This window comes from Hypanus sabinus, chromosome 16 (assembly GCF_030144855.1).
Source record: "Hypanus sabinus isolate sHypSab1 chromosome 16, sHypSab1.hap1, whole genome shotgun sequence".
In the NCBI taxonomy this organism is placed as follows: Eukaryota; Metazoa; Chordata; class Chondrichthyes; order Myliobatiformes; family Dasyatidae; genus Hypanus; species Hypanus sabinus.
Window position 1 is genome coordinate 80,880,976 of NC_082721.1, and position 13,128 is coordinate 80,894,103.

General features: G+C 40.2%; 1 protein-coding gene across 2 annotated transcripts in view; it reads right to left on the minus strand.

Moving 5' to 3' along the window:
- Positions 1–873: 873 nt before the first annotated feature.
- The window catches only part of ilf3b (interleukin enhancer binding factor 3b), a 74,964-nt gene continuing 62,709 nt past the window's right edge, over positions 874–13,128 (minus strand). For both annotated transcript variants that reach the window (XM_059992221.1, XM_059992220.1), the window contains exons 19-21: positions 9,308–9,649; positions 3,774–3,875; positions 874–1,921 (exon numbers count right to left, since the gene is read on the minus strand). In XM_059992221.1, coding sequence (XP_059848204.1) covers positions 1,794–1,921; positions 3,774–3,875; positions 9,308–9,649 — 572 coding nt within the window. In that variant the 3' untranslated portion in view covers positions 874–1,793. The remainder of the gene's footprint in view (positions 1,922–3,773; positions 3,876–9,307; positions 9,650–13,128) is intronic.

Consider the following 13,128-nt stretch of genomic DNA (forward strand, 5'->3'; position numbering starts at 1 on the left):
GCAAGAGCTGCAGTTAGGGTGGCAGAATGGTTAGTGGAGAGATTTCTAGAGTTCTTTAACTGAAGGAGCACAGAACTCTAAAGGCTGTTGCCCTGTTGAATATTCAGAGCAAGGATGCCATCTGTGGAGGGATTTATTGGAAAAGGTGAAAGGTTGAAAATCAAGGTGTGGTTTAAATGCTATTATGGAAATAATTACTGAACTAGGATTAAATTCAGATATGAATATGCACGATTCATATTCCCAACCTTAATATGTTTCTCTACTAATCAGAACAGATATAAACCCTCAGGTTACAAATGAACTTAAAAATATTCAAGGGTTACCATCTAAACATATGACTAAATAACTTTGTTCTCCACTTTAATGAAATCTGTATTATAACCAGCCAAAATGTGGAGATCTGCTCTACTTCTTATAAGGTTTTGCCAGTACAAATGCATCTCCTGCTGTTTATATTCACAGCCCATGAACTAGTCAACTTCCTACAATTTTTCTTCCACCCCCCACTTTGTAATTTGTGTAAACATTTTTCAAGAAGTAATCTGAATTACCAATTCAAATGAATTTTGAGAAATGTTCCATAGTAATGAACTGTTCAGACAATACCTTTACCGCAGGCTGATTGTTTATTTTTGTGCTGCGACTAAAAGATAATTCAATTGCTTACTCAAAGGGCTCTTAAGGAACTGTGAGGAAATGGGTAACCATAGGAGCAACATCACTGAACACACACCATCACCACTTGGATGACAGTGTTCACGGGAGGATGGACAGCCTTAATCGCGAGGCCCAGACCTGAAAGCCAGTTAGTCTTGGTTTGCCCAAAAAAGAAAAAAAACCCTGAAAGTGAAAATACACATCAAGACAAAATTCATGAAAATTAGGGTACCACAAAGTTCAGCATTTGCATTACTTTGTAAACGTTTTATTCAACCACTGAGGAAGATCAACTGCAATACTGTTCCAACTAATACAGGAAAAAAGGTACAAAACATCGTATCTTAAAATAATTCACACAATTATAAAACTAAACCGGGAAAAGTACATTTCAGAACAAAGCCACTTCTAGACAATGAAAAATATTGAAGAGTTATACATTACAGAGAAGGAGGGATATTATAGCATCACAACTGCCAGGCAAAAAAAAAGACCCATTACAAAGTGAATTGCTGGAACCAGAGTGCATTACTGCTTATTTTGGTGTACTATTTTAAAATTTAATTTTTAAAGGAACAATTGAAGGTGCCAATAACACAGGGATTGGGGAAAAAATGGAAAGAGACAGAAGTTCTGCTTAACATTACAGCATTGGGGTCACACAAAAAATCTTCATTCAATACAAGCCAGCACCAAGTTGATCTGCTGTGATCCTGTCAATACAGTATCTTGTCCAACACAGGGCATTATTTGGTCAGCAGTTGACAGTAATGCCCACTATCAAGTCCTTTTTCCACTACTTTCCGAGACAAATAATAATTTAACATTTTATACAATTATGACTATGCAGAATTATTGAAGTAGGCTCTCTGCCACAGCAAAATAGAAGGCAGCCGGTGCCAGTTAGTTGGTGGTGCTGGAATTCCAGTCTGGATCCTAAACACTACAAAGAAGCATCATACACCACAGCATTACTTACTACAGGAATGCTATTAAACTCAACCAGTGCTAGTGGAAAATGGTCAAGGTGTTTTCTTTTTAAAATTCATTGGCAGCATAAAAAAGATACAGCAGTTAGAAAATAAAACAGAAGGGATATAGAATTTTCTGTAACAGGTCCTGGACATGAGTATTTATCTGTATTGATAGCTGTTCATGTGATCCCCTCGACTATAGCCCCCACCAGAGCTTGAATAGGCTGACTGACTGGAACCATATCCTCCAGATAATGGTGCGTTATAGCCACTCTGAGATGTGTACCCTGTAAACAATTTACAAAGTTAGCAGAATCAGACAATTGCATAGAATACCCAAAACTCTCCAAGAAACATTATTAACCTTTCACTTCCTACAGATGCAACCTGACCTGTTGCACTCCCTGCATTTTCTAATTTGATTTTAGATTTCCAGCATCTGCAGATCTGGTTTTGACTTGTGTTCTATTGAGAACTTCCCTCACCCCAGTTGCCAGTTCACATCTCCCACTTTCCATCCATATAAAAATATTATTAGCTTTGCAGCAATCACTTCAAATTCTTCTAACCAGTTCAAGCCCATCATTCTTGCTTGATGCCAGGAAGGGAAATGAATAAATGTTTCTACTAGTTATGAGTGTCTTCAACCTAAAACATGAACTTTCCTTCTCTTTCCATTTCCATGGACCTTCTCAGAATATTCAGCATTTTTCCAAAGTCTGCAGATTCTTTTAATCTAATATCAGAGTTCCTTCAAGGCAAATATATTGCGTCTTTGTTCAGGAGATCAAACCTACAGTACATTTGTACTGGTGTCACTTATTTCATTGCCCCACTTACTTCCTTGTAACCTATTCATCAGCTCTGGCATCGTGGTTCTATGACCTAGAACCAACTAGAATGTTTTTGGGGTGAGAGAGGAAGTGGGATTGCCTGGGAAAAATCCAGTTAATCACAGGAAGAATGTGCAAACTCCACACAGAATGCACAAGGTCAGAATCTAACCTGGGTTTGAGTCAGAGTACAGAAACAGGTCCTTTGGCCAATCTCAGACATGCTGAGAAAAGACAGGAGAATGGGAAATGAGAGGGTAATAAATCAGCCACAATGAAATGGCAGAGCAGACTTAACAGGGCAAATGGCCTAATTCTGCTCTTGTACCTTACGGTCTTGTGATCAAGATGCATGCATTTGGCTCACATCCACAGGCTGTCACCATCACATCACTATCTGCTGTGTCAGTATGCTACCCATTATTCCTTACATGGAAACACACCACCTACTTCCCTATAGGTAACTTATAAAATTCAGGAAAATTTGCAAGATCAAAGCCGAGTTTCAGTAGTCAGTTCTTTCACAGCCCTAGATGTAGGCCATATGGTCTACCAAACTGATTAATAGTTTCATTAATTTCTCCTGTGACAAGTGTTTTATAAACACAATAGTAAGTAAATTCTTGGTGCTCCTCTTACTAAATTAGTCCCCCCTCCCCCATTTCCAGAATTCAGTAACTTCTACTAGGTAGTTTACTTTTTTAAAAAATAAAACACCAAAATTTTGAGAACTTCACTGCTGAATCCTGTCAACTCCTCCAACTCCCAATTTTTGTATTTTTAGAGACAATAAACAAACATTCCTTTAATGATTTTAAATTCTTTTGTCAAGGTTTGACCAATTTTCCAATGTGCTTTACTTCTCAAAGAAAATGTTATTAAGAAATCTGTTAATTGTTTGCATTGCTCAATTACTATTGTACATTTTATGTTTAGATATACAGCTCAGAACAGGCCTTTCCAGCCTATCCTTCAACCATTTAATACTAGCCTAATCACAGGGCAATTGACAATGACTAATTAACCTACTATCCGACACATCTTTGGACTGTGGGAGGAAACCCAAGTGGTCACAGGGGAACATATAAACAATTTACAAACAAGCACTGGAATTGAACGTGCAAACTCCAATACCCCCAAGCTGTAATAGCTTAAGGCTAACCAATATTGTATCACGCTGCCCATCTTTAGTTTCCAAGATACTTTGATCCACTATTTGCACCCATCATTTTTCAGATTTATAGCAATAATTATTTTAATTCGAGGTCACAGTTAATCACATTAATAACACTTCAATAGATCTTACCAGAATAAGAGCCACTGGAACTTCCACCTCCTCCATAACCGCCTGATGTGCTAGAAGAATATGAACTACCTCCTCCAGAACCGTATGACGAACCACTGTATCCTATAAAATTACAGCTTTTTATTATATATTTACTGGCTACTTTCCTTGTTTAACAGACGTTACAGGGGAACAAGTAGTGCTCAAACCAGGGTACTACACTGTTGACTCTGTCACTTTGAGACTGCACCTCGAATTACTATACACTGCAGGACAGCATGGCTTTCAATGCACAGGGAAGCACTGCACTTGGCATACACATCTGCCAAATGAGTTTTCAAAAAATGTGCCGGTTTCAAAATTATGAAGTGCAGTATTCATTCTTGAAGGATATCGTACACATCCCCCATGTGCTATTTCTACTAACCCTACCTATACTGATCTCTGTTGCCCCTTTGGATTCATTAGCTCCTTGGGGAGGGGGAGCCTGCTGCATGGGCAACAACTCTCTCTATATCGTACTACCCTGCCTTGCATAATACAGCTAGGATGTAACATCGAACCTGATCAATGGAGGGCATTAAATGTTAAATGCAACAAAAGATCTATAAAATGCACAATATCCTTTTATTTCCACTCCCCTACAGTGTAGGGACAACAGACAGGCAAGAATAGGCACAGGCCAAGTTCATGTCAAGTTTTTTCTTCATTCCTTGCCCATCAGTGCATACTTAGGGCAGTGAGAATAGCTTCAGGGACTCAGTTCTGTTCTTTGTACAAGATGTAGGAATTCTGGGAGATCTCCAGCCTTCCAGATACAGCCTCCACTGAACAGCAGCTCCTCAGAGACGCTCTAAGGAACTGAAGCTGCAGCTCTATGACCTTTGGCTCATATGGGAAAGCAATGAGGTGATGGATGGCAGCGACAATGAAGTAGTCACCCCGCCCCCCCCAAAGTTGCAGGGGGCATGTACATGGGTGACTGTCAGGAGGGGGAAAGGTTAATTGGCAGCCAGTGCAGAGTATCCCTGTGGCTGTTCCCCTCGATATCGTTTGGATACTGTTGAATAGGATGACCCATGGGAGGAACTGCAGCAGTGATAGGTGATTCCCATAGTTTGAGGTGTAGTTGCAAGATTCTGTGTGTGAAAGAGACACCTGGATGGTATTTTGCCTCCCAGATGCTGGGGTCAGGTACATCTTGGATCAAATCCATGACATTCTAAAAAGGGAGGGTGAGCAGCCAGAAGTTTTAATACATATTGACACCAATGACAAAAGTAGGAAAAGGAAGAAGTTCCTAAAGAGATCATTTATAGAGTTAGGCAGAACAGCAGGATCTCCAGGCTAGAAATCTCTGCATTGCTGCCCATGCCATGTGGCAGTGAGGATAAGAGTAGGATGATTTGGTAGATAAATGCATGGCTAGAACAGGGGGCAAGCTTCAAATTTCTGGATCATTGGGATCTCTTCTGGGAAAGGTATGATTTGTACAAAAGGGCTGGGTTACATCTGAACCCGAGAGAGTCCAATATCCTTGCAGGTAGGTTTGCTAGAGCTGTTGAGAGGGTTTAAATTAATTTGGCAGGGAGATGGGAAGTGGGGGTGATGAACTGAGGATGAAGCAGTTGAGATACAAGCAAATGTAGTGTGCGGTGATACTGAGGATAGACAGCAGATTCTGCAATTTTGCCCTGTTAACAGGTTCTAGTGTAACATGGGGACAAAATCAAAAAGGATGATGAATATAGGACTGAAGATGTTCTATTTCAATGCAAGACATATGGATTAAGGTTGATGATCTTGTAGCACAGTTAAGAGATTGGCATGTATGATGCTGTGGGCATTACTGAGCCATGGCTTAACAAGATCATAGTTGGGAACTTAACATAAGGATAGAAATTGTACTGAAAGGACAGGCAGGTAAGTCTGAGAGTGTCTTAACTGTTGGTAAAAATATAAATCAAATCCTTAGATAAATGTGACATGGATTGAAAGATGTAGAAACCTTGTGGGTAGAGTTAAGAAAATGCAGGGGTAAAATTACCCCTGATGGGAGTTACAGTAGATACATGCCTCTGAACAGTAGACAGGATGTTTACTGGGAGATATTACAATGGGAGATAGAAAAGGCATGATGAAAAGCAATGTTATGATCGTCATGGCAGATTTCAATATGCAGGTAAAATGGGAAAATCTGACTGGTGTTAGATCTCAAGAGAACCTGTGAAATGCATAAGAAATGGCTTTTTAAAGCAATTCATGAGAGAGGGGTTGGCCAAAGTTGACTGCAAGAAAACACCAACAGGGATGACAGCAAAACAGCAATGGATGGAGTTTCTGGTGGAAGTTCAGAAGGTGCAGAACAGATGCATACCGAAGTATTCTACAGGCAGGGTGATGGAACTGTGGCTGACAAGGAAAGTCAAGAACAACATACAAGTGAAAGAGGGCATTTAATAGAGCAAAAATTAGTGCGTATGTTAGAGAATTGCGAAGCTTTTAAAAACCAACAGAAGGCAATGAAAAAACACATTTGAGAGAAAAGATGACATATGACTAAGCTATAAGCAAAATTATCAATGAGAATACCAAAAATATTTTCATATATATAGAAAGAGTAAAAGAGAGGCGAGAATAGCTATTGGATCACTGGATAATGACATTGGAGATTTCGTAACGGAGGACAAGGAAATGCTGGACAAACTGAATAAATATTTTGCATCAGTCTTCAATAATGAAGACATTAGCAATATACAGGAGATCCAAGTGTCAAGGGGCAGAAGTGAGTGGAGCTACTATAACAAGGGAAAAAGGTACAAAGTGCTGGAGGAACTCAGCAGGCCAGGCAGCATCTATGGAAAAAATTACAGTCGATGCCTGGCCTGCTGAGTTCCTCCAGCATTTCGTGTGTGTTGCTCAGAATTCCAGCATCTGCAAATTTTTCTCTTGTTTGTGACTACGGAAAAGGTGCTTAGGAAACTGAAAGGTCTGAAGATAGACAGGTCACCTGATCCAGAGGGACTACACCCAAGGTTCTGAAAGAGGCGGCCGGAGAGATGGTAGTAACGATCTTTCAAGAATCATCAGATTCTGAAATGCTTCTAGAGGACTGGAAAATTGGAAATCTCACTCCATCATCAAGAAAGGAAATGAGGAGGGGGTGCAGAAGAAAGTAAATTATAGGCCAGTTAGCCTGACCTCAGTGGGCGGGGGAAGATGTTGGAATCGATTGTTAAGGATGAGTCTGGGTACGTGAAGCCACATGATAAAAATAGGCCAAAGTTAGCACGGCTTCCTTAAGGGAAAATCTTGCCCTACAAATCTTCTGGAATCCTTTGAATAAATAAATAAAAAGCATAACAAGATAATCAGTGGATGTTGTGTGCTTGGATTTTCAGGGCTTTGGACAAGGTTCCGCATGGAAGGCTCTTAAGACGAGAACCAATGGTATCACAGGAAAGATATTAGCATGGATAGAGAATTAGCTGATTGGCAGGTAGAACTGAGTGGGAATAAAGGGAGTATTTTCTTGTGGGGTACTGGGGATTAGTGGTGTTCCACAGGGTTCAGTATTGGGGCCATTTCTTTTTACCTCATCTGTCAATGGCGGATGACAGAATTGATGGTTTTGTGTCCAAGTTTGCAGACAATATGAAGGTATGAGCTGGATGAGGAAGTGGAAGGATGGGTTAGTAAATTTGCTGATGACACAAAGGATGGGGGTGCTGTGGACAGTGTGGAGGGCTGTCAAGAGTTACAGCGGGACATTGATAGGATACAAATCTGGGCTGAGAAGTGGCAGATGGAGTTCAACTCAGATAAGTGTGAGGTGGTTCATTTTGGTCGGTCAAATATGATGGCAGAATATAGTATTAATGGTAAGACTTGGCAGTGTGGAGGATTAGAGGGATTTTGGGGTCCAAGTTCATAAGACACTCAAAGGGGCTACGTAGGTTCACCCTGTGGTTAAGAAGGCATACGATGCATTGGCCTTCATCAATCGTGGGATTGAGTTTAACAGCAGAGAGGTCAGCACCCACTTGGAGTACTGTGTCTTATTCTGGTTGCCTCACTACAGGAAGGATGTGGAAACCATAGAAAGGGTGCAGACAGAGGAGATTTACAAGGATGTTGCCTGGACTGAAGAGCATGCCTTATGAGTTGAGTGAGTAGGTTGAGTGAACTTGGCCTTTTCTCCTTGGAGCGACGGAGGATGTGAGGTGTACAAGATAATGAGAGGCATTGATCGTGTGGATAGTCAAGAGGCTTTTTCCCAGGGCTGAAATGGCTAGCACGAGAGGGCATGTTGGTAAGTTGTTTTTTTTTAAAAAAAACGCAGAGTGGTGAGTACGTGGAATGGGCTGCCGGCGGCAGTGGTGGAGGCAGAAACGATAGGGTCTCTTAAGGGACTCCTGGATGGATACATGGAACATAGAAAAATAGAGGGCTATAGGTAAGCCTATATAGTTCTAAGGTAAGGACGTGTTTGGCAGAGCTTTGCCGGCCAAAGGGCCTGTATTGTGCTGTAGGCTTTCTATGTTTCTAGGTGGAGGGGCAGGCAGTATTGAGGAAGCAGGGAGTCTGCAGAAGTTAGTCAAATTATAAGAATGGGCAAAGAGGCGGCAGATGGAATACAATGTCAAGAAGTGTACAGTCATGGTGGAAGAAATCAAAGGGTAGACTATTTTCTAAATGGAGAGAAAATTCAAAAATCAGAGATGCAAAGGGACTTAGGAGTCCTTTTGCATGATTTCCTGACGATTAACTTGCAGGTTGAGTCAGTGGTGGGGAAGGCAAAGGCAATGTTAGCATTAATTTCAAGAGGGTGAGAATTTCTAAGGATATAAGGCCGAGGCACTGGTGAAGCTTCACTTGCAGTACTTTGAGTAGTTACAGGGCACTTATCTAAGGAAGGATGGATGACACTGGAGAGTGTTCAGAGAAGATCCATGAAAATTATCCCAGGAATGGAAGGGTTATTATATGAGGAGTGTTTGATGGCTTTGGGCCTGTACTCACTCAAAATTACAACGAGTGGGGGATCTCAATGAAACCCATTGAATAATGGATCACCTAGACAGAGTGAATGGGGATGGGGGATAGGATGTTTCCTATAGTTCGGGAGTCTCGTCAAAGGGCATAGCCTCAGAATAGAGGGTTGTCCATTTAGAATGGAGAAGAGGGTGGTGAATCTGTGGAATTCGTTGCCACAAGCGGCTGTGGAGGCCAGATCATTGGGTGTATTTATGTTAGAGTTGATAGGTTCTTGATTACTGAGGGCATGAAAGGTTAAGGGGAGAAGGCAGGAGAATGTGATTGAGAGGGGAAATGGATCAGCCATGATGAAATGATGGACCACTCGATGGGCCCAGTAGCCTTCTTCTGCTCCTATGGCTCACGGTCTTATGATTAATCTTTGGTTGAATGGTAGCAGGCTTCTTCACTTACTTTCAAAACATTGTTGTTGTTAAACACCATTGCACATCCAACACACTGTCTGTAAACTTCCTTTAGTCTTGTGATTAATTGAACAGAAAAAGAAAATTACTTACCACCTTTTCGTTCATATTCCATGCTACCACCGAGACTCTGACTTGGATAGGAACTACTATAGGAGGATCCTGAATAGGAATAATTTTGATTATTGTAGACTTTTGGTTTTGTTGAGGTTGAAAGCGGGGACTGGCTGTAGCTACTGTATTGGCTCGGGTTGTATGAGGACTGCTGAGACTGGTAACCACCACCACTTCCTCCACCAGTGTATGATGATTTCTGAAGTGAGGGCTGTGGCTTGATTGGCTTTTTTAATGGAGGGGTATACCCATCATTCTGGCTGTAGGAGTAGCCCCCCGGCGTGCCTGAACTGGAGTAACTGCCACTGTTGTAGTAGTTACCTGTGGAATGAAGGAGAAACCATTTAACAGTCCAGTCATTTTATCCCAACTTCTTTGGACTAAAGATTTCATCTTGAATACAAAACCTTTATACTATCAAAATTATCAAATTGAAGAAAATCAGAGTGAAGATTTCCTTACTTGCAGCCATCCCCAGCAACAATTCAAAAGACTTGGTTGTTTGACCAACAACCAAGTTCACTGTGCACTCTTAAAAGGCAATTTTATTTATTGAGATACAGCGCAGAACAAGCCTTTCCGGCCCTTCAAGTTGTGCTACCCAGCAACCCCCAATTTAATCCAAGCCTAATCATGAGACAATTTACAATGGCCAACTGGTACATCTTTGGACCCTGCAAGAAACTGGAGCACCTGGAGGAAACCAACATGGTCACTGTGAGAACATACAAACTCCTGACAGTCGCAAGCAGGAATTGAACCAAGGTCACTGATACTGTAAAGTGTTGTGCTAACCACTACGCCATGTAGCTTAGCCTAGTGGTTAGCACAAGCAGGATGCACAAAGGAGAGTCAGTGGATGTTGATTACTTAGATTTTCTGAAGACTCTTGACAAGGTGCCACACATGAAACTACTTAATAAGTTAAGGTCCCATGGTACTACAGGAAAGATACACATAGGTAGAAGATTGGCTCATTAGCAGGAGGCAAAGAGTGGGAATACAGGGGGCATTTAGAGATGTCTGCTGGTGACTAGTGGTGTTTTGCAGATGTTGGTGTTGGGACTGCTTCTTTTCACACTAAATATCAATGATTTGAATAAAGGAATTAATGGTCAAGTTTGCAGAATACAATGGTAGGTAGAGGGTCAAGTAGTGTTGAAGTAGGGAACAATTTAGATTAGGAGAATGGGCAAAGTGGCAGATGAAATATAGTATAGGGAAGTGTATGATCATGCACTTCGGCAGAAGAAATAAGGGTAAAGACCATTACAAAACAGAACAAATTAAAAAAAATAATCACAGGTGTAAAGGGACTTCAATGTGCTCATGCTGGATTTCCTGAAGACTAACTTGAAGTTGATTTGGTAGTAAATTTGAATGCTTAATCACCAGGTCAACAAATGCAGGACCTCAAATTTTAAAGATCTCGTTTACAGCCTATTGGCTTCTTCAATGCCCATCCTTGTCAAAATACACTAGCATCCCATCCCAATGCAATCAAACATACAATTACAGTTCCACTTTACTAATGGGTGATCTTGATCTCAATTAAACACCTTCCATTTCCTCCAGAGTAATTTGTTTCTCTGCTCTACCACCATCCTCACTAACTACTTTCCTTCTGATATTCTCACAAGCCATTGCAAGAAATGCAACATCTTTTTACCTATTCCCATTGCATCATTCAGGAACCAAGTAACATTCCCAGGGATTCACCTGTAATTATTTTAATCTAGCATACTGCATTCAATAGAGAAATCAAACAAAGACAGGATAACTGCTTTACAGATTCCCCAGGGGCAATCCTAATCTTCCCATTCTCTGCAATTTTGATTCTACAATTGTCCAGCTAATAGAAGTGCTAACCTCACAGCACTAGAAAAGCCTGGTTCACTCTCAACTCTGTGCTTAATTCCACGCTTTTTTCCTATGACCATGCATTTCTTTTCAGTGTTCTGGTTTCCTCCCAAAATGTGTAGACTGGTAAGTTATTTGGCCACTAGATTACTGTATAACTGCATGAATGGTAAATATGAAAGCTGAGGTAGATTGGTGGCAATGGTGAGGTGAGAATGTGGGGAAAAATGAGATTCATGTAGCAAATAGGTGATTAATGATAGAGGACATGGACTTAATGGGCATCTCTATCTTTCTATAGCCAAGAACAGGGTTCAAATTGCATTTTAAAAATTCTGACACTAGTTTGTAGGTGGATGTTTCACTTTTGAGTGAGATTGAGAACAAAGGTTTCTTCAAGGGTAATAAACTCATGGAATTGTCTACCACAGAGAACCATAAAATGCCAAATTGCTGAATACTAAAGATAGATTAATTTTACACACAAAATGCACCAAGGGGCATGGGGAAAGAGCAGATACAGTATTTAAACAGATGATCAGCCAAAATCATAAATGGCTGGATAGGTTTAAAGGGCCAGATGGCCAACTCTTTGCTTCTTTTCTCCACTTTTACATTTACAACTGAATATTAAAACCAGCAGTGCAATTTTACTGCAAAGCAATCATGACATAACTGCAACAAAATGAGATGCATTTCGGATAGGCTGCTGTTATCAACACGTACCCCAATACAGAAATCAAGTAAACTTAAGTTTTATTTTAATACCAGCTTTAAAATTAACAAGTAGTTCTCCAACATACATGTTATTCTGAGGTTGCATTGTATTTCATCGTTACATCATTAGGTGAGCATGAGAGGAAATCCAACTGAACATCTTGTACACTTGAATGCTTATGAAACAAAGCATTCCATTCAAGAATCAATTTCATATGGTACTTTATACATTTTACAAGAAACTTGGTCAGATGAATAAATCTTAAATTATTAAATCACTTTTAATTCTTAAGCCTTTAGTTTAGTACTTTAAACAATGGGTTGCAGAGCAACTTTAATTGAGATTGGAATATTCAGGAAATTTAACACTACATTAAGAAATTCAAGATTGCTTTTTAATCAGATGACAAATATGAGATCAGGAAAGAATTCTATGATAGCAATTGCTCTCTCAAAAAGGCCAAGACATCACTGAAATATCATTTTAATAATTGTACTTGTCTATATAGTTAATTTTTAGTAAGAGGCCTTTCTGACCAAGGTTAATTATGTAATTTCAAAAATATCAAATTTACATTGCCAGGTGGAAAAGTTTACATTGACTTTACTGATACTTGCAATGAAGCAGAACAAGTATTAAAATAGTTCAAGGACCAGATATATATTCTTTACATTTCCCTTTCCTACATATCAGGAGGCTGAGGAAATAGCCCAAAACCGTAAAACCATTCATGATCAGCTAGATGGGTTATTTGAAAGGAATAGTAATGCCAGGCCTATACATAATCAATGATACCTTCCAGTGAAGAATCAGAAAAATAAAGATGCGGCGCATTCAAGAGATGCTAGGATAAGCCATGGAACAACAGGCTAATGTAATGAGCCTTACATCAACAGTGGGTGAGTTACTGGAAGAGATTAAGAGAGGCTAAGCAAGGATTGTCAGCACGACTTTGTGCATGGGAAATCGTATCTCACTAATCTAAGTATTTTGTTTGAAGAGGGGATGAAGAGGAATGATTACCGCATTACAATAGCCATTGTCAACATGGACTTGGCTTTTGAGAAGGTCCTGTATGATATGAACAGCTAGGGTGAGCTAGCCAACTGTATAAAAAAAATTGGCTCTGTGGTAGCGGAGAATTATTTTTCCATATTTAAGACTGCAATTAGTAGTGCACTGCCTAGATCAGTACTGGATCTTCTGTTGTTTGCCATTTATA